Source organism: Prunus dulcis, chromosome 2, assembly GCF_902201215.1.
Source record: "Prunus dulcis chromosome 2, ALMONDv2, whole genome shotgun sequence".
Classification (NCBI taxonomy): domain Eukaryota; kingdom Viridiplantae; phylum Streptophyta; class Magnoliopsida; order Rosales; family Rosaceae; genus Prunus; species Prunus dulcis.
In genome coordinates, this window is record NC_047651.1 from 13,176,803 (window position 1) to 13,194,798 (window position 17,996).

The window sequence follows — 17,996 nt, forward strand, 5'->3', positions numbered from 1 at the left end:
TTATAGGGAGCTTTAGTTTTCACACATAAAATACTTTACTAATTTGAAAGATAGATATACAATTTTACTTAATTAATATAAAACCAAAGACAATAAAGTAACACCTACTTTTACTAAAATAACATTGAAGAGCACTACAATTACAACATGTGCCATTGTGAGTTATTGTCAAATATAGAGTCAAAACGACATAACAAGACTCAAAACAGAACAAAAAACGACACTACTCAAATTGAATCAGTTCCAAAAACCCTTTCCCGCGACCTTTCATCTTCAACTTCAGAGTGCTTCAGCCGATAGTTCCTCACTGACCACCACCAACGACGACGACGAGCAACGACGAGCAGCAACGACGAGCAGCAACGACGAGCAGCAACGACGACTAGCAGCAGCAACGACGAGCAGCAACGACGACGAGCAACGACGACGAGCAGAAACCACCACCAACAACGACAACCACTGACGACTATCGAAGCGATTTTCACTCTCTTGGGAAAAAAACAATAAGAAAATGACCCTCTAACACAGATTTGTCTTCGATTTTAGGGATTACACATTTTTGCATGTTGTTCTTTATGCAATGCAGTTTTTTGGAAAAATGGATGAATCGTTGGATTCAAAACTACTCTTCGTTTAGGTTTTGCTTCGTTTATAGGGATTAACCATTCAAAATCGTTGGATTCAAAATTTCTGGTTGTCTGTAGCAGATTTTGACCAGAAACTGCAGTTTCTGGTTCCATAATTCAATTTCAGAGTGCTTTTTGCTAGGGTTTATGGGAATGTTATAACTACTCATGAAGTTAAACGTGTTTTGATATTCAGTACTGTATTTGCATTTTGATTTCTGGTTGTTTGTAGCAGATTTTGACCAGAAACTGCATTGCAGTTTCTGGTTCCATAATTCAATTTTAGAGTGCTTTTTGCTAGGGTTTATGGGAATGTTATAACTGCTCATGAAGTTAAACGTGTTTTGATATTCAGTACTCTCTTTGCATTTTGATTTTTGGTTGCTTGTAGGAGATTTTGAACCAGAAACTGCAATGCAGTTTCTGGTTTCATAATTCAATTTCAGAGTGCTTTTTGCTAGGGTTTATGGGAATGTTATAACTGCTCATGAAGTCAAACGTGTTTTGATATTCAGTACTGTCTTTGCATTTTGATTTCTGGTTGTTTGTAGCAGATTTTGAACCAGAAACTGCATTGCAGTTTCTGGTTCCATAATTCAATTTCAGAGAGCTTTTTGCTAGGGTTTATGGGAATATTATAACTGCTCGTGAAGTCAAACATGTTTTGATATTCAGTACTGTATTTGCATTTTGATTTCTGGCTGTTTGTAGCAAATTTTGATTTCTGGTTGTTTGTAGCAGATTTTGAACCAGAAACTGCATTGCAGTTTCTGGTTCCATAATTCAATTTCAGAGTGCTTTTTGCTAGGGTTTATGGGAATATTATAACTGCTCGTGAAGTCAAACTTGTTTTGAGATTCAGTACTGTCTTTGCATTTTGATTTCTGGTTGTTTGTAGCAGATTTTGAACCAGAAACTGCAATGCAGTTTCTGGTTCCATAATTCAATTTCAGAGTGCTTTTTGCTAGGGTTTATGGGAATATTATAACTGCTCGTGAAGTCAAACTTGTTTTGATATTCAGTACTGTCTTTGCATTTTGATTTCTGGTTGTTTGTAGCAGATTTTGAACCAGAAACTTCAATGCAGTTTCTGCTTCCATAATTCAATTTCAGAGAGCTTTTTGCTAGGGTTTATGGGAATATTATAACTGCTCGTGAAGTCAAACGTGTTTTGATATTCAGTACTGTCTTTGCATTTTGATTTCTGGCTGTTTGTAGCAAATTTTGATTTCTGGTTGTTTGTAGCAGATTTTGAACCAGAAACTGCAATGCAGTTTCTGGTTCCATAATTCACTTTCAGAGTGCTTTTTGCTAGGGTTTATGGGAATATTATAACTGCTCATGAAGTCAAACGTGTTTTGATATTAGTTTCAGTGCTGTCTTTGCATTTTGGTTTGATTTCACATCAAATTTTGAGCAGCAGTTTCTGGTTGTTTGTTGCAGATTTTGACCAAAAACTGCAGTGCGTATCACAAAATGGAACAAGAAAACCAACCAAAGCGCAGAATCAAAACGATGGCTCAAAAGAGTATACCAAAGCCAAAGCCAAACTATGATCGGAAAGCAAAGCACCCAGACTATGTCCAATTTCGCTGCAATGCCTCTGCTTTCAACAACATCATTAGAGACGTAAAGGACAAGCTCAATGAAAGGCAGAAGAAGCTTCTCAAGAAAACCCCTTTCTGGAACTTGATCAAGCTGTTTTACCACCAAAGAATCGACATGAATAACATGAATAAGTCGGACCTGGACTTAGTACAGCTGCTCAAGACATTTGATCCGGATACAAAGTCCTTCAAATTTGGAACCAAATCATTCCAAATCACAGGCAATGCAGTGACACAGATTTTAGGACTGCCAAATGAAGGCAAATCTGTCAAACTTGTCAATGATAGGTACACTGCTACCTTCAGAACAAGGCACTTTGGAGAAAAGGGAAAACCATCAAAAAACCAGGTATAAGCAGAATTACAAAAGACAATTGCCTTGGCAAACCAACCGAAGAAAGAAAAGGCAAAGACAGAGCAAAAGAAAAAAATGAACAAAGGAAAAGAAAAGAAAGAAGCTGAAGAAGAAGAAGAAGAAGAAGTCGATTACGACAAGGAGGTGGTCAGCCTAATCTTGATTCTGCTGTGCATAACATTCCTTTTTGCCAACTCTTCATCGACTTTGCATTTGAAATTATTTGAGCACTGTGTGAATCTAGACACACTTTCAAGCTATTCGTGGGCAAGAGCTGTTTCAGCCTACATGAATGAATCCTTGACCACAAAAGCAATAGCAAAAGCAAAGAAGGGAGGAGAAGCCTCTATAGGAGCTGTTTCGGGTTGCACTATCCTAATATTGGTAAGTAAACAGGGGCTTATGCAATGCATTTTGAGTTTTAGGCAATGCAGTTTCCATTTAGTGCAATGCAGTTTCCATTTACTGCAATGCAGAAACGGAAACTGCAAAGCAGTTTCTGTTTTATCCTATGCAGTTTCCAACCTAATTTCTGATATATCTTGTTTTTGAACTGTGCAGTTTCTACTGTGTGAGAGGACAAACATCATACAACCAATCCTTGGCAAGGAGAAAGAAACTCCTGCCATTCTTAAATGGAGTCTTGTGGAACTCCACACAAGATTCAACCAAATAAAGGACTTGAATGACATCGAGGTATGCAATTTATCGCATGTTCTGTTTTAATGTATCTTGAATGTGAATCCATGCTAAATCATTGTCATTGTACAGGGTATTTTTAAAACTCCTAAAAAGCAAAAAACTACCAGGGAAGAGGAAGATAATGTTGAGAAGGTAACCATTCAAAACTACTCTTCGTTTAGGTTTTGCTTCGTTGCAGTTTGTGTTTTCTACATTGCAGTTTGCATTTTTGCTGTGCATTGCAGTCTGGTTTATAGGGATTAACCATTCAAAATCATTGGATTCAAAATTTCTGGTTGTTTGTAGCAGATTTTGAACCAGAAACTGCAATGCAGTTTCTGGTTCCATAATTCAATTTCAGAGTGATTTTTGCTAGGGTTTATGGGAATGTTATAACTGCTCATGAAGTCAAACGTGTTTTAATATTCAGTACTGTATTTGCATTTTGATTTCTGGTTGTTTGTAGCAGATTTTGAACCAGAATCTGCATTGCAGTTTCTGGTTCCATAATTCAATTTCAAAAAGCAACCAGAAACTGCAATGCAGTTTCTGGTTCCATAATTCAATTTCAGAGTGCATTTTGATTTCTGGTTGTTTGTAGCAGATTATCCAATGCAGTTTCTGAATCATTCAATTTCATTGTACAGGGTATTTTGAAAACATATAAAAAGAGAAAAACTACCGGAGAAGAGGGAGACCCTCTTGACAAGGTATAAGAATCTCTAAACAGTGAATTATGCATTTCGTTTTTTGTTTCCTCCAATGCAATGCAGTTTTTAATTAGTTTCTGTTCAATATGCAGGAAAAATAGAAAGAAGATGATGAGGGACAAAAAGGAGAAGCAGAGGAAGCTGGAAAAGAACCTCTTGCAATTCAAGACCTCTTGGTGAAGTCTATGACAGACCAAATCAACTACCGCCAACAAGAAGATCCCAGCTTCGTTTGCCCGGAAAAATTACAGCTGGGGAAGGATGAAAAAAATGAAGACAGTGAGAAGAAAATGAAGGACTTGTGGGATATCTTTATCCAAGCAGAAAAGAGGTCAAAGGAGCTGGAAGTGGAGTTGGCAACATACATAGAGAAATTAGATAATGAAGAATGTGTGACTGCCACCATGACAATGGAATCTACGATTCAGCTGAATGAAATACAAAATCTGAAAAGGAGGATTGCCGAATTGGAAGAGAAAGAAGAAGAAAAGAAAGAAGAAGAGAAGCAACAAGAAGAGAGAGAAGAAGAAAATGAGAGAGAAGAAGAAAATAAAGAACAAGAGAAGCAACAAGAAGAGAGAGAAGAAGAGAAGAAGCAAGATGCTCCAACACCTGCTATTCCTTCAAGAGTACAAAGGTTGAAGAACAGAGAAAGAAAGAGGCTTCAAGCTTCTTGCTATGTGTACGAAAAAAATAAGAAAAAAAAAAAGGAGGCAAAAAAGGATGATGAAGAACTACCACAATTCAAGCTTATCTCGTCCGAGGAGGTATGCAATTACTGCAGTTCAAGCTGCTGCTTTTTTCTATTTTCTGCATTGCAGAAACAGAAACTGTAATGCAGTTTCCGTTTCCTGCAATGCAGTGTGTTATCTGCTTTACAGAAACAGAAACTGCAATGCAGTTTCCATTTCCTGAAATGCAGTGTGTTATCTGCTTTACAGAAATGGAAATTGCATTGCAGTTTCTGTTTTATCGAATGAAGTTTCTAATTAGTTTCCTTTCAATCTGCAGTTAACACAAGAGGCATCTCAGCCCGATGCCACAAATCCAATTCCTGATCCCCTAAAAGGAACGAGCCTTCATGATTCAATTCCTGTAGGTCTGGAACAATCAAGTGATGAAGATGAAGGACAAAAAAAGCCAACAAAGAAAAAACTTGGATGGGGTCAGAGGAAGGTGTGGCAGAAAATTCCAAAGGCGGATAGGGAAAGAATTGAAAAACACTACTTAAGTACTCAACCTCGGTAATATCTCTATTCCAAAATAACAATTCTTTCATCTTTTAATTACAATTAAACTAAAACTAATCTTGTGAATTTCATGTATTCGAATCTGCAGTGATATCTTTTGGGCAGGACTCAATAGTGAGAAAGTGACAAACCATGATCTCAAAGATATTGTATGGGACTTGGAACTGTCACAAAACGTAAGTATTTACCAATTCTATAACACACACTGCACTGTATTTTTTATTTGTGCTACCTATATTACCCATTTATAATTCCATTTTTCTCCAATCAATTTGAAACAGGTTATTGAGGCCTATATCCAAATAGAGGAGGATAAAATAGACCCCATGCAGACAGGGAGTCCACAGTACATGTCCACATGGACTTGGGTAAGTATTATTTTGAAAATTCAAAATTGTTTAAACAGACAATGCACTGCAGTTTTCGAAAAATATATACTAACAAATTGCCATTCTATGATATCAGGCTTACATGCAAAGCTTCGAAGAGCCAATTTGGCACAGGGCCCTGTATGAACACTTACTTGAAAAACTCGGGAAATGCAGTGTTCTTTTCTTCCCGATTATTTCAAAAGAAGAGTTCCACTTCACACTTCTCACATTTCACAAAAAAGAACGAAAGTGGAGACACTACAATCCACTTAGATCGTTGGGACATAGAAAAGAAGAAAGGTGCATTGACATTGCCCGAAACTTTGTAAGTGGAATGAAACTGTCTTAATTTCTCAGCACAAACACAAACAGAAACTGCATTGCAGTTTCTGTATTATACATACTGCCTAATTTCATACCAAAACTATAATATGCAATGCACTGATTACCATTTCTTTTTCTCTTCTTTTCTTCTTCTTTAAACAGGTTAATATTGTTGAAGGGTGGCTAGAATATATAAGACCTCAAGCACGAGTGTTCATAGAAACTAAAAAAAAACCAACAATTGTGAAGCAAAAGGACGGGCCCCCAACACTTGTACAAAAAGATTTGACTCTAACTGAAGAACTCACTCTCAAATGGATTATGCAAAATCCATTGCAGTTTCCATTTGAGGATGACATGGAATGTGCTCAACAAACTGTATCTTCGTAAGAATTGTGTCTACTCAACTATTCATTACAGTTTGAAATCATTCAAAAGCAAAAAAAAACTAATCTCGTATTTCATTTGCAGATTGGATTGCGGCATGTTCGTCATGTTCTATATGGATAAAATAGCACAAGGACAGCCCATTCCAAAAAGAGTGGACAAGAAATTCATGAATGAATATCGAGCACAATATGTCACAAAACTCCTACACCACAAAAACTGTGTAATTAATCGTCTCTAGTGATTTGCCTTTCGTTAACTCAAGGCAATATGTATCTTAATTCTTGTGGATGTTTGTAAATATTTCTAGTTATGGTATATGAGAACATATTTCCTATACATATAAACTGTAATATAATCTTGGAACAGGATTCAACAAAACGAAAAGGAAACAAACAAACTGCACTGAATTTTCTGGTCAAAAATACTGCAGTTTCTGCAACAAAATCTGCTCAAAATCTGAAAACGAGCATTGAATGGCAGCCGAAAACGAATATCCCCTCATTAAACAATGTTATAATTTTCATAATCTGCAACAAATAAACAGAAACTGAACTGCAGTTTCTGCAACAAAATCTGAAATAAACAGAAACTGAACTGCAGTTTCTGCAACAAAATCTGAAATAAACAGTTTTTCATAATCTGCAACAAATAAACAGAAACTGCATTGCAGTTTCTGCAACAAAATCTGAAATAAATAGAAACTGCAATGCAGTTTCTGCAACAAAATCTGCTCAAAATCTGAAAACAAGCATTGAATGGCAGCCGAAAACGAATATCCACTCATTAAACAATTGTATAATTTTCATAATCTGCAACAAATAAACAGAAACTGCACCGCAGTTTCTGCAACAAAATCTGAAATAAACAGAAACTGCAATGCAGTTTCTGCAACAAAATCTGCTCAAAATCTGAAAACAAGCATTGAATGGCAGCCGAAAACGAATATCTACTATTAAACAATTGTATAATTTTCATTAACTTCAAAAAAGAATCACAATATCCAATTAGAAGCTGTGTAGCAAATTACAAGCAACTAAAACTGCAATACAGTTTTTGCAAAAAGTGCAACACAGAAACTGACTATACATTCGCTAAACCATATCTAAAATAAAAAATTGTCAAATGAGAAGGAGTGTTCATATAATAGCCTTGCAAGTCTTCCTATTGTGCTCAGCAACACTGCACCGACTGCATTTCAATGGCCTTTTAAATTCACCAAAAACTTTGATCCTCTTTGTTGGTGGTCTTCCGGCTGGCCTCTTTGTAATTGGCGGAAGCACAACAACAGCTGCAGAACCATTGCTGCCCAATCCTTTCCCAATATCTGGAATAGGAAAAATAGGACTCTCATAGGCTTTTCAAAAGAAGTCGGTTTTGTAGTAACACTCCACGTAATCATAAACTGAATCTCTCTTTGCTAGGATTGCAGCCACCGCATGTGTGCAAGGAAAACCGTCAATTTGCCAAAGACGGCAAGAACAAGTCCTTTGCTCGAGATCAACCATCACAGAATAATCAGCAAATACTTCAAAAATAGTGGAATTAGAACGACGAACTGCCCAAGTCCTACCGGCCTCCGCATTTTCACAGAGTCTAGTTTCCATCTCCGGACACAAAACTGTTGTCCACTTCTCCGCTTCAATTCGTCGTTGAGAATTCAACACCATCAATTTCTGTCGAATCCCTTCTATCAAAGGTAGCACCGGCAAATCTCGAAACACACCAACCCAATTATTAAAGGACTCCGCTAAACTGTTTGTCATCTCCCCATAACGCATTCCTTTGAAAAATGCGTTGGCATAGTGATCTCTAGACAAATCAGATATAAATGCCATTACTTTCGAACTCCCAACAATCACCAACTCCTCCATTGCTACCTTAAACTCTTCCTCCGTAACAGCATATGCGCATCTACTAAATAAATTGATAACACGGTCTTGGAGCAGTTTCCCATAACCTGACTTCGGGTACTTTGATATCAAATTCTATTTGAGGTGATAATAACAGTAAGAATGAGGCCATCCGGGAAACACAAACCCCATTGCATTTAACAAACCTTGATTGCTGTCCGAGAAAAAGGTCACCACTCTCCCCATCGGTAGCAATATAGAAGCCAAATGTTGAAGAAACCAAGTCCAATTCTCCTCTGTCTCAGAATCAACAACTCCAAAAGCCAGAGGATAAAACCCTGCAAAACAAAACCAAAAGCACAAGTATAAGCAAAAAAGGGAAACTGCAGTCTGGTTTATGAAAACAAATCTGCTCAAATTTGAAAGGAAACCAAAAGCAAAATCCATGATCCAAGTACTAAAACTAAGTTTAAAACACATTTAAGTTCATGACCAGTTACAACATTCCCACAGACATGCAAAAAATATTAATAAAATCGAATTATGAAACAAGAAACTGCAATGCAGTTTCTGCTAAAAATTGCAACAAATGAAAATCTGCAATACATTACAATAACCATACCTTGATTTCCATTCTTTCCCGAAGCACAGAGAAGCTGCCCCTTGTACTTGCTCTTCAAAAACGTAGCATCAATGAACAACAAGGGTATGCAATATTGAAATCCAACAATGCAACCGCCAAAAGACACAAAAAACCGTCGAAAGCGATTAATTCCAGCTTCACAATCAAGAGTGCAGAGAGACCCAGTGTTAGTTTCCTTTACGGCGTCCGCATACCACACTAACTCGTTGAAGGACTTCGACTCATCACCGTGAACGTCCAATTTAGCTAACTCTTTGCCAAACCATGCATGGTAGTATGAAATGTCTATACCATAATAATCTTTGAACTCGTGTATAATCTCAACTGGTTTCAGCTCTGGTTTTGCACGAATTCTGTCCACAATGAGGGAGGACACCACACGAGACCTCATCATCTTACACTTTGATTCCCATATCTGACCCGCACATGTATGAACATTATTTAATGTCCGAATTACAAAACTGCCAGTAGCTTCACAACGAGAAGCATAAACACGCCAGCTGCAACCCTCCAATTTCTTATTCGAACAAACAGCAACCACCCGCTTCTTGTCATTGCCGGCATATAAAAAATTAAATCCTACTTCAAGAGCGTATTTGCACAATTTCAACCGGAACTCCTCTGCACCACCGTCAAACTTCTGCCCCACATGATGTATGTATGTCTCCCACTCATTTGACAACAAAGGCTTAGCACTTGCTCTCTTCGACCTGCCCAAAAACTCGTTTCTGTCTTCGACAGTACTAGAACACGACGACTCGCCCTTTTCACATGCTATCAACTCCTTATTTACACAAAAAATCACCACTATATTCACTGATCCCGCATAAATCCTTCACTAAAATATCAACAGTCTTCTCATTTGATATCAACAAAAATGTCCTCATCAAGTCCAAATCGCTATCCGCTTCTAGAAAACAACTCGGATAACTGGGCACCGAATACCGTAATGTGAAACAACCCAACTGCAAACCCCTAAACCTCAGACACAAAGTCTTCAAAATATCAACCATGGCTGACTCTGATGAAACTGAAAACATGATGGTTTCCGACTTATATGTGCACTTGGCAATGACACACACCTCCATTAGCCTTGAAAATGCAAACAAAACAACAAACAAAAACAGAATATCAAAACATGTTTGACTTCATGAGCAGTTATAACATTCCCATAAACCTTAGCAAAAAGCACTTTGAAATTGAATTATGGAACCAGAAACTGCATTGCAGTTTCTGCAACAAAATTTGCTACAAACAACCAGAAATCAAAATGCAAATACAGTACTGAATATCAAAACACGTTTGACTTCATGAGCAGTTATAACATTCCCATAAGCCCTAGCAAAAAGCACTCTGAAAATGAATTATGGAACCAGAAACTGCATTGCAGTTTCTGGTTCAAAATCTGCTACAAACAACCAGAAATCAAAAAGCAAAGACAGTACTGAATATCAAAACAAGTTTGACTTCACGAGCAGTTATAATATTCCCATAAACCCTAGCAAAAAGCACTCTGAAATTGAATTATGGAACCAGAAACTGCAATGCAGTTTCTGGTTCAAAATCTGCTACAAACAACCAGAAATCAAGAATCCAACGATTTTGAATGGTTAATCCCTATAAACGAAGCAAAACCTAAACGAAGAGTAGTTTTGAATCCAACGATTCATCCATTTTTCCAAAAAACTGCATTGCATAAAGAACAACATGCAAAAATGTGTAATCCCTAAAATCGAAGACAAATCTGTGTTAGAGGGTCATATACTTACTGTTTTTTCCTAAGAGAGTGAAAATCGCTTCGATAGTCGTCAGTGGTTGTCGTTGTTGGTGGTGGTTTCTGCTCGTCGTCGTTGCTCGTCGTCGTTGCTGCTCTTCGTCGTTGCTGCTCGTCGTTGCTCGTCGTCGTCGTTGGTGGTGGTCAGTGAGCTCGAAGACGAAATTTGCCTGCCAAACGACGAAATCTGCTGCCAAACAACTGAGCTCGAAGACGAAACAGAGAAGAACACGAAGCTGCTGCCAAACGAACGAGAACGAAAACGAAACAGAGAAGTCGCGCCTTGTTTAAACACAAAGGGGCAAAAGCGTCAGTTACTGTATAGGTTTACAAATGGGCCAACGAATCTGGGCTCTCTTTGGGCTAACCCAAATTAGTAAATTTTTTTTAGGTATTAAAACTAAAACTAAAATATCTAATATCTTACAAACTAATTAATAAACTTAATTATGTCTAAAACCTAATTTTTCTTAATATTTATCACATTGAAAATGGCATGCCAGTGCTTGGTTTTTTCATGTTAATGGTGCTTGATTGCACATTCTCTTCTACATGAGATGAGAGATCTTTTTTATTTTTGCTTTCTTGTATCAAAGATTTCGCATATAAATAGTAGTCTCCCAAAGTAAGTAAGAGGGCAAGGTTGCGTTCTAGCTTTCTATAACACTAGCAGGAAAGCCCGCGCGATGCTGCGGGTTTTGAAATTGCGTAAACAAAGTTAGATTGTTTATATATACAATGAGATTTAATTTATAACATTATGTTTAACTAAGGGAGTATAAGTTGCAAAAAAGCAAGTAATAACATATTTTACAGGCTACTTGTTATGTTAAAATAGTACACTTGTTTGTATATACATTGAGATGTTAATAGTAGGAAGTAGGCATCAAAATAGCAAAATTTGGATAGTTTTGAACAGCATGCTATTTAATTGGGCAAGTTCTGTTTTGCAATGTCTTAATGATTTTTCTTCTCTTTGATGGAGGTCTTGACCCTATTATAAAAAAAGTGAGAAGAGAGTAAATGTTAATATTGATGAGAACCAGATTGAATCGTTGCACAAACTGTGATCTATATAAGCTTGCGGCAATCCTAATATCTAGGATATTATGTTCAATTGTAATTTTAAAGGACAAACCATACACATTCAAGCAAGAACTCTATAGCATGCCTGCTCAATCAGGCCATACAATTTTCAGAATTTATGTATCAAGCATATCAAACAAAGAGAGTAAACCATATGTTTTCCCAGACACCATATGCTGGAGAGTCAAGCTAAGAAGGGAAGATGGCACTTTATCAGCATGGTTGCTGGTCAATCATTCCTAATTTCTATTTTGTCAAAACGTGATTAATCTTCACTTCTTTTTTCCTTGTGTTTTATCATTAATTTTTTTCTCCATATTTAGAATACAACAACCAACAGCAGAACAAAAAAGAAAATTTTTTCAATAAAAAAAAAAAGCATGCTTAGTTTTTGCTTTCCAGTGTTTTATCAGCAACCAAAACAGAAATTGAGAATGATTTCCATTTCTAAGATTTCTCGAAAAGAGCAAAGTCATTGAATTGACAATTGATTAAAAAAATTAATAATAACAATGATGGAAATACCTGAGCTAATCTGTGAGATTCAATCCCCTTCCTGATAGAATCCAATATGTTGTGAAATTTAAATACCTCAGCTCCTCTTATATAGCAATAGGGATTACTCAAGAACCTGAAATCAAAGTAACCAAATAAATGAACCCAAATTCGTAAAAAATAAATAAATAAAGCATTAGGGATTACCCCAAAACCTGAAATCAAAGTAACTAAATAAATGAACCCAAATTCGTAAAAAATAAATAAAAAATACCCTAAAGATAGAACATGGCTCAAACAATATGCATATATTAATATCAAGCCTAGTTAAACAGATATACACAATGAGTACATTTGACTCAAAACTCATAATCAATCAAGCCCACCAAGTCACCCTAAACAATCAAAATCACAAAACCACTCTCTCACTCAGGATTGAATCGTTGCAGAGACTGTGATCTACATAAGCTTGCAGCAATTCTAATATCTAGAATATTATGTTCAATTATAATTTTAAAGGACAAACCATACACGTTCAAGCAAGAACTCTACAGCATGTCTGCTCAATGAGGCCAAACAATTTTCAGAACTTATGTACCAAGCATATCGAACTGAGAAAGTAAACCATATTGTTTCCCTAGACACCATATGCTGGAGAAACAATCTAAGAAGGGAAGATAGCACTTTATCAGCATGGTTGCTAGTTAATCATTCCTAATTTCTATTTTGTCAAAACCTGATTAATCTTCACTTCTTTTTTGCTTGTGTTTTATCATCAATTTTTTTTTTCCATATTTAGAATACAACAACCAACAGCAGATAAAAAAAGAAAATTTTTTCAATAAAAAAAAGCATGCTTAGTCTTTGCTTTAGGGAACATCTCAACTACCCAATTGCCAAAACAGTCAAAGGATTTACCAACATGTTCAAATATTGTAATCATCTAAACCTATCATTACAACAACAAATTAACACCAACCAATTGTCAATTGATGCTATTATCTAATTCCTATGCTCTATTCACAAAACTTAAACCAATTAATTGAAATTTCAGCCTAGAAACTCACCCCTTGCTTAACAGAACTGAAAACACCAACCAAACCGCTCTATCCAAAGCAACAAAAGACCACCTGCAAAATATCAAAAGAAAACATAGTTATAAAAAAAAAAAAAAAAAAGGAAGAAAAATTAGCTTGAGTATTTTATGCATGCAGAATCTTTTCATTAAACCAAGAAATTAGCTTGAGCAAAATCTGTACGGAAAGAAATCACTCTGTACGGATCCCCTCATTTCAACATTGCTTTCATGATTCGTTTACAAAGCATATGTTCTGATGTAAATTGTATTATATATTACAGGTTGTGTTACTGCAACTGCGGGGGAAAAAAAAGAAAATCATATAGAAGCTGTATACAAAATTCAAATGAAAACCCAGTTGATAATACAGAAGGACATGCATCAAATTCCTGTTTTTCTTTTTTATTAAAAAAAAAAAATTTTAATTTCAATACCTAAAATATCCAGAAGTCTATAAGCTTGGGACTTCTTTTTTTTTTTTTTTTTTTGCAGACACAAAAAGAATCTCTTTCAGAAGATACAATCAATAAGGACCAGTAAACCATGAATTAAAAAAAATTTAAAAAAAGATGGAAAAAGAAAATTTATATGGTTAAACAGAAATAACAAACTGGTGAAATGGATCATCGCTATATGTTATAAAAGAAAGGTAGTCCATGAGATTGAAAAAAAATATAAACATGAATGAATTGAGAATATAAAATAATTATTGACCCGCATCTTATTACAGTACTGTGAATGGCAACAAACCAACCAATATTATCATGCTAACTAAGCTGGAGATCCTGGGTTTAAATTCCTAAGACTGCAACCTTCCAATATAAGCTGAGGATAGAGGCTCACATGTGAGGAGTTAGATATATTCACCATGAGAGAATATTGAACTGAAACTTCGGGGGGTTTCTATACCTCAGATACCTTTTTCAAACTCCTTACATTTGTCAGTCATTACACAAACTTTGGGACAAAATGTTCATGTTAGGCAGTAAAGTAAGATTTTACACTCATATATCAAAACAGAACAACACACTCATATATACAAAGGTACAAACTTGGACTGAAATAACACACAAAGATGCATAATTTCACTCACACAACCGAACCCAAATCCCTCCACTTTCACACAGAAAATCTAGAAAGGACGAAAAATCTCCCAGCCAACAACCAATTATGCAATTATGCATAATTTTCAAAGATCCTAAAGTTCATCACGGGAAGCTTTCGGATACAATTATGCATTCCCAATGACAGACCTCTCAAACTTTGGTCTACAAAATATCCATTCCAGACCATCATTTTCAAAGATCCTTCTATGTCTCATCCTTTAAATAGATTTATATAAAAAAAGTATTGCTCTCATGAGCTATAATTCCTGCAAGAATTCATGCCTTTGCAGGTACTTTAGCCTTTCAAGTGATAGAAGAGAGACTGAAAAAGGAAAGAAATGGCTCTTCAATGAATCTTCTAACAGAAGACTTTGTACAAAAATAAACCTAAGAACTCAAAATTCCAACTATGCTGTCTATATGAATTCACTTTCTAACATACCATCCATATTTCCACAAAGATCAAAATTCCATACATACAGAACAGTCCTCTACAGAAGCATTTTGACCTAATTTATACTAATTTATACCTACTTTATACCGTTTTGGCAACTTAAATGAAACTACAACTCTAAGGAGAGAAGGTCCTTGGAGTGGTTTCAAAGATACTTAATGTAAAATGACACCAACCCAAATGACCCAACAGAGGACAAAAGCATTAAAACAATAACATGCGGGGGAATGCCCTCAAGTGCAAGCAATCTATGAGAAAAGTTAAGCTCAAAAAGAATAAAGCACCCAATTTCTATTTTGTCGAAACATGATTAATCTTCACTTCTTTTTTCCTTGTGTTTTATCATTAATTTTTTTTCTCCATATTTAGGATACAGCAACCAAAAGCAGATAAAAAAACACTCAAAACGTTTGACACGCCCTAAGAGAAAAATATCACACAAAAACAAATACCAAATGCACAAACCCATCTATGTTATTATTCTGATGTGAATCGAAACTCGAACTCGGTTCCTAGTGAAAATTGTGAAGACAGTAAGCTGTTATCGAACTATTAGTCATGTGCCCCTTCATGCTACTGAATGGGATTGGACAGATAAGGTTTAGAGACACATGTGCTGAGGCTGAAGAATTTTTCAAGGAAAAAAAAATAATGAAATTGGGTGAAAGGAAAACATGCACAAAGCTACTGGATATGTGCACAGACATCCTTCCATCTAAAGTGAAAGGAGATAGAAGCAAGTCAGTTCTATTTGATCCTTCCATCTAAGATAAAATAATTGCCAATTTCTATTTTGACCAAAAAAAAAAAAAAAAAGGTCTCTTGACAAAAAATTTCTTGACAAAAAACTAAAAGAAAGAAAGTCTCTTGACAAAAAATCTCCCAGCCAACCAATTCTTCATATGGAACAAATACTTGGGAATGGAAGGTATAGTGCTACCACCCTTCTCTTTCTTTTTCTCTTTCTCACTCACACAAACACATATATTCTATTGTTCCAAACAACCAATGCTCTAATAATTAGAATGAAACAGGGAGCACGGAAGGCTGTATGAGTGAAAATATAAATAAAGAAAGAGCTGAAGCTGCGAAAAATGATGCAGAACTACCACTCTTCAATTTAAAAAGAGTTTTAGCTGCAACAAACAACTTCAATGCAGTGAATAAACTGGGAGAGGGAGGATTTGGCCCTGTTTTATAAGGTGACACTTTCTAAACTGCTTGATAAATACTAATGTACAATTTATCTAATATATGCTAACTTGGACATGCCAAAGACATAACAGATTTAGGTTCCTTAAAGGAGGCAGCACAAATATTCATTCCAGGTATATTGTAGCATGACTTTTGTTTTCTCAGCCTTTCTAATTCTAAAAACCAAAAACTTCAATATATAACTTTAATTTTCTATAAGTGTTGATCTAAATTTACATCCCCTTTGTCTTGACAACTCAATCGAACATCTCAATCAAAAGTCACCCTAAACAATCAAAATCACAAAACCACTCTCTCACTCAGGATTGAATCGTTGCACAGACTGTGATCTACATAAGCCTGCGGCAATCCTAATATCTAGAATATTATGTTCAATTATAATTTTAAAGGACAAACCATACACATTCAAGCAAGAACTCTACAGCATGCCTGCTCAATGAGGCCAGACAATTTTCAGAACTTATGTACCAAGCATACCGAACTGAGAAAGTAAACCATATTGTTTCCCTAGACACCATATGCTGGAAAGCCAATCTAAGAAGGGAAGATAGCACTTTATCAACATGGTTGCTAGTTAATCATTCCTAATTTCTATTTTGTCAAAACCTGATTAAGCTTCACTTCTTTTTTGCTTGTGTTTTATCATCAATTTTTTTCTCCATATTTAGAATACAACAACCAACAGCAGATAAAAAAAGGGAATTTTTTCAATTAAAAAAAAAAAAAGCATGCTTAGTCTTTGCTTTCCAATGTTTTATCCAAAAATCTGAAATCAAAGTAACCAAATAAATGAACCCAAATTCGTAAAAAATAACTAAATAAAGCATTAGAGATTACCCAAGAACCTGAAATCAAAATAACCAAAAAAATGAACACAACTCTACAAAGGACGAAAAATCTCCCAGCCAACAATCAAATTCATGAAATAAAGACCAAAAGATCTGTTAAAAAGTTGATGGGATGCATACCTGAAGACAAAGGATGCAAATATTCGCAAGCAAGAAAGATGGAAGTCTGAGTCGAAGGATGTAGAAAGGATGAAATCTCCCGACCCCAAATCTGTGAGACGAAGACTAAAAGTGCGGCTGGATTTGCAGCTCACCTCCCAAGAAAAAAATCGATGGCCCCCCACGCATGTCCAGCAACGAATACAGATCTTCCATGGCTGCCCCCCAACCAGCTGGTTGGAAACGAACTGAAAATAGAGGGTTCTGTCAGCGGACGAAACCCTCTCAACGAAGGGGGAGGGGCAAAAACGGCAACAAAAGAAGCTGTTTAGTCAAGGGCAGTTTCGTCAATTTGCTGTACTGAAGAAAAAACAAAACGAAAACAACAGCAAAATGAGGGGCATTTCCGTCATTACACTGTGCTTAGCTACAGTGTTTAGTTGCATTGGGCTTTAGTATATATAGAATTTTGTACCGAAGGCACTAAAATTTCTACTTGATTTGGTTATGGTATTGGTACTTATGGCCCTTTTGGTTTTGATAGTATGAAAGTACTCCTAGCTGTGATCAAATTTATTTTAACACTTTCTAATTAGTTTATATCACATCTTCTACCATGTGAAGCAAAGGTACAGTCTAGTTTGTGTTTGGCCTGTTTTGTAGGTGAAAAAAAAGGGTCAATGGGGGGCAATTGACACCAACTGTCCGAGCAGGCATCACCGTCCAAGAGGAGAAGTTTCCTTGAAGGTTCCTTATTCACATTGTAGTGTAGGTACGTACCATTCAAGTCAATGGGAAAAAGGGATTGAGAGACATAGAAGACCCCATTGAGATTACAATATCTATATAGAAAATTTTAACCCCAGAAATCTTGATAATATTAATATATATGGTGAGGGCTGGTAAACAAAAGAAAGAGCTCCAACTAGTCTATGACAATATAAATATACATTTTCTCAAGTTTCCACGAACTCAGACACTTTTGGGTTCTTATCTTCATCAGGTTGGGTTCTTATCTTCATCAGGAAAGTAGA

At 36.0% G+C, this 17,996-nt stretch overlaps 1 protein-coding gene and 2 long non-coding RNA genes across 5 annotated transcripts; 2 read left to right on the forward strand and 1 right to left on the reverse strand.

The window, feature by feature from the left end:
• Window positions 1–2,550: 2,550 nt before the first annotated feature.
• On the forward strand, window positions 2,551–5,949 carry LOC117618162. Its single transcript, XM_034347771.1, has 10 exons — window positions 2,551–2,972; window positions 3,150–3,284; window positions 3,360–3,422; window positions 3,917–3,979; window positions 4,081–4,371; window positions 4,624–4,746; window positions 4,991–5,223; window positions 5,318–5,405; window positions 5,511–5,597; window positions 5,695–5,949. The coding sequence occupies exons 1-10, from the start codon at window positions 2,664–2,666 to the stop codon at window positions 5,947–5,949; spliced, it is 1,647 nt and encodes a 548-aa protein (XP_034203662.1). The 5' UTR covers window positions 2,551–2,663.
• Window positions 5,950–6,221: 272 nt separating this feature from the next.
• LOC117620289 lies at window positions 6,222–6,645 on the forward strand. Its single transcript, XR_004584714.1, has 2 exons — window positions 6,222–6,310; window positions 6,396–6,645. It is a non-coding gene; the product is annotated as an uncharacterized LOC117620289 (long non-coding RNA).
• A 4,196-nt stretch (window positions 6,646–10,841) lies between these two features.
• Window positions 10,842–17,308, reverse strand: LOC117620206. 3 transcript variants are annotated; one of them, XR_004584703.1, is made up of 4 exons: window positions 16,984–17,308; window positions 13,230–13,292; window positions 12,193–12,298; window positions 10,842–10,863 (listed from the first exon to the last, which is right to left on the reverse strand). It is a non-coding gene; the product is annotated as an uncharacterized LOC117620206 (long non-coding RNA). The 3 variants fall into 3 exon arrangements; XR_004584702.1 differs by lacking the exon at window positions 10,842–10,863 and adding an exon at window positions 11,247–11,270 and having other exon boundaries at window positions 16,984–17,307; XR_004584701.1 differs by lacking the exon at window positions 10,842–10,863 and adding an exon at window positions 11,326–11,575 and having other exon boundaries at window positions 16,984–17,304.
• Window positions 17,309–17,996: the final 688 nt, after the last annotated feature.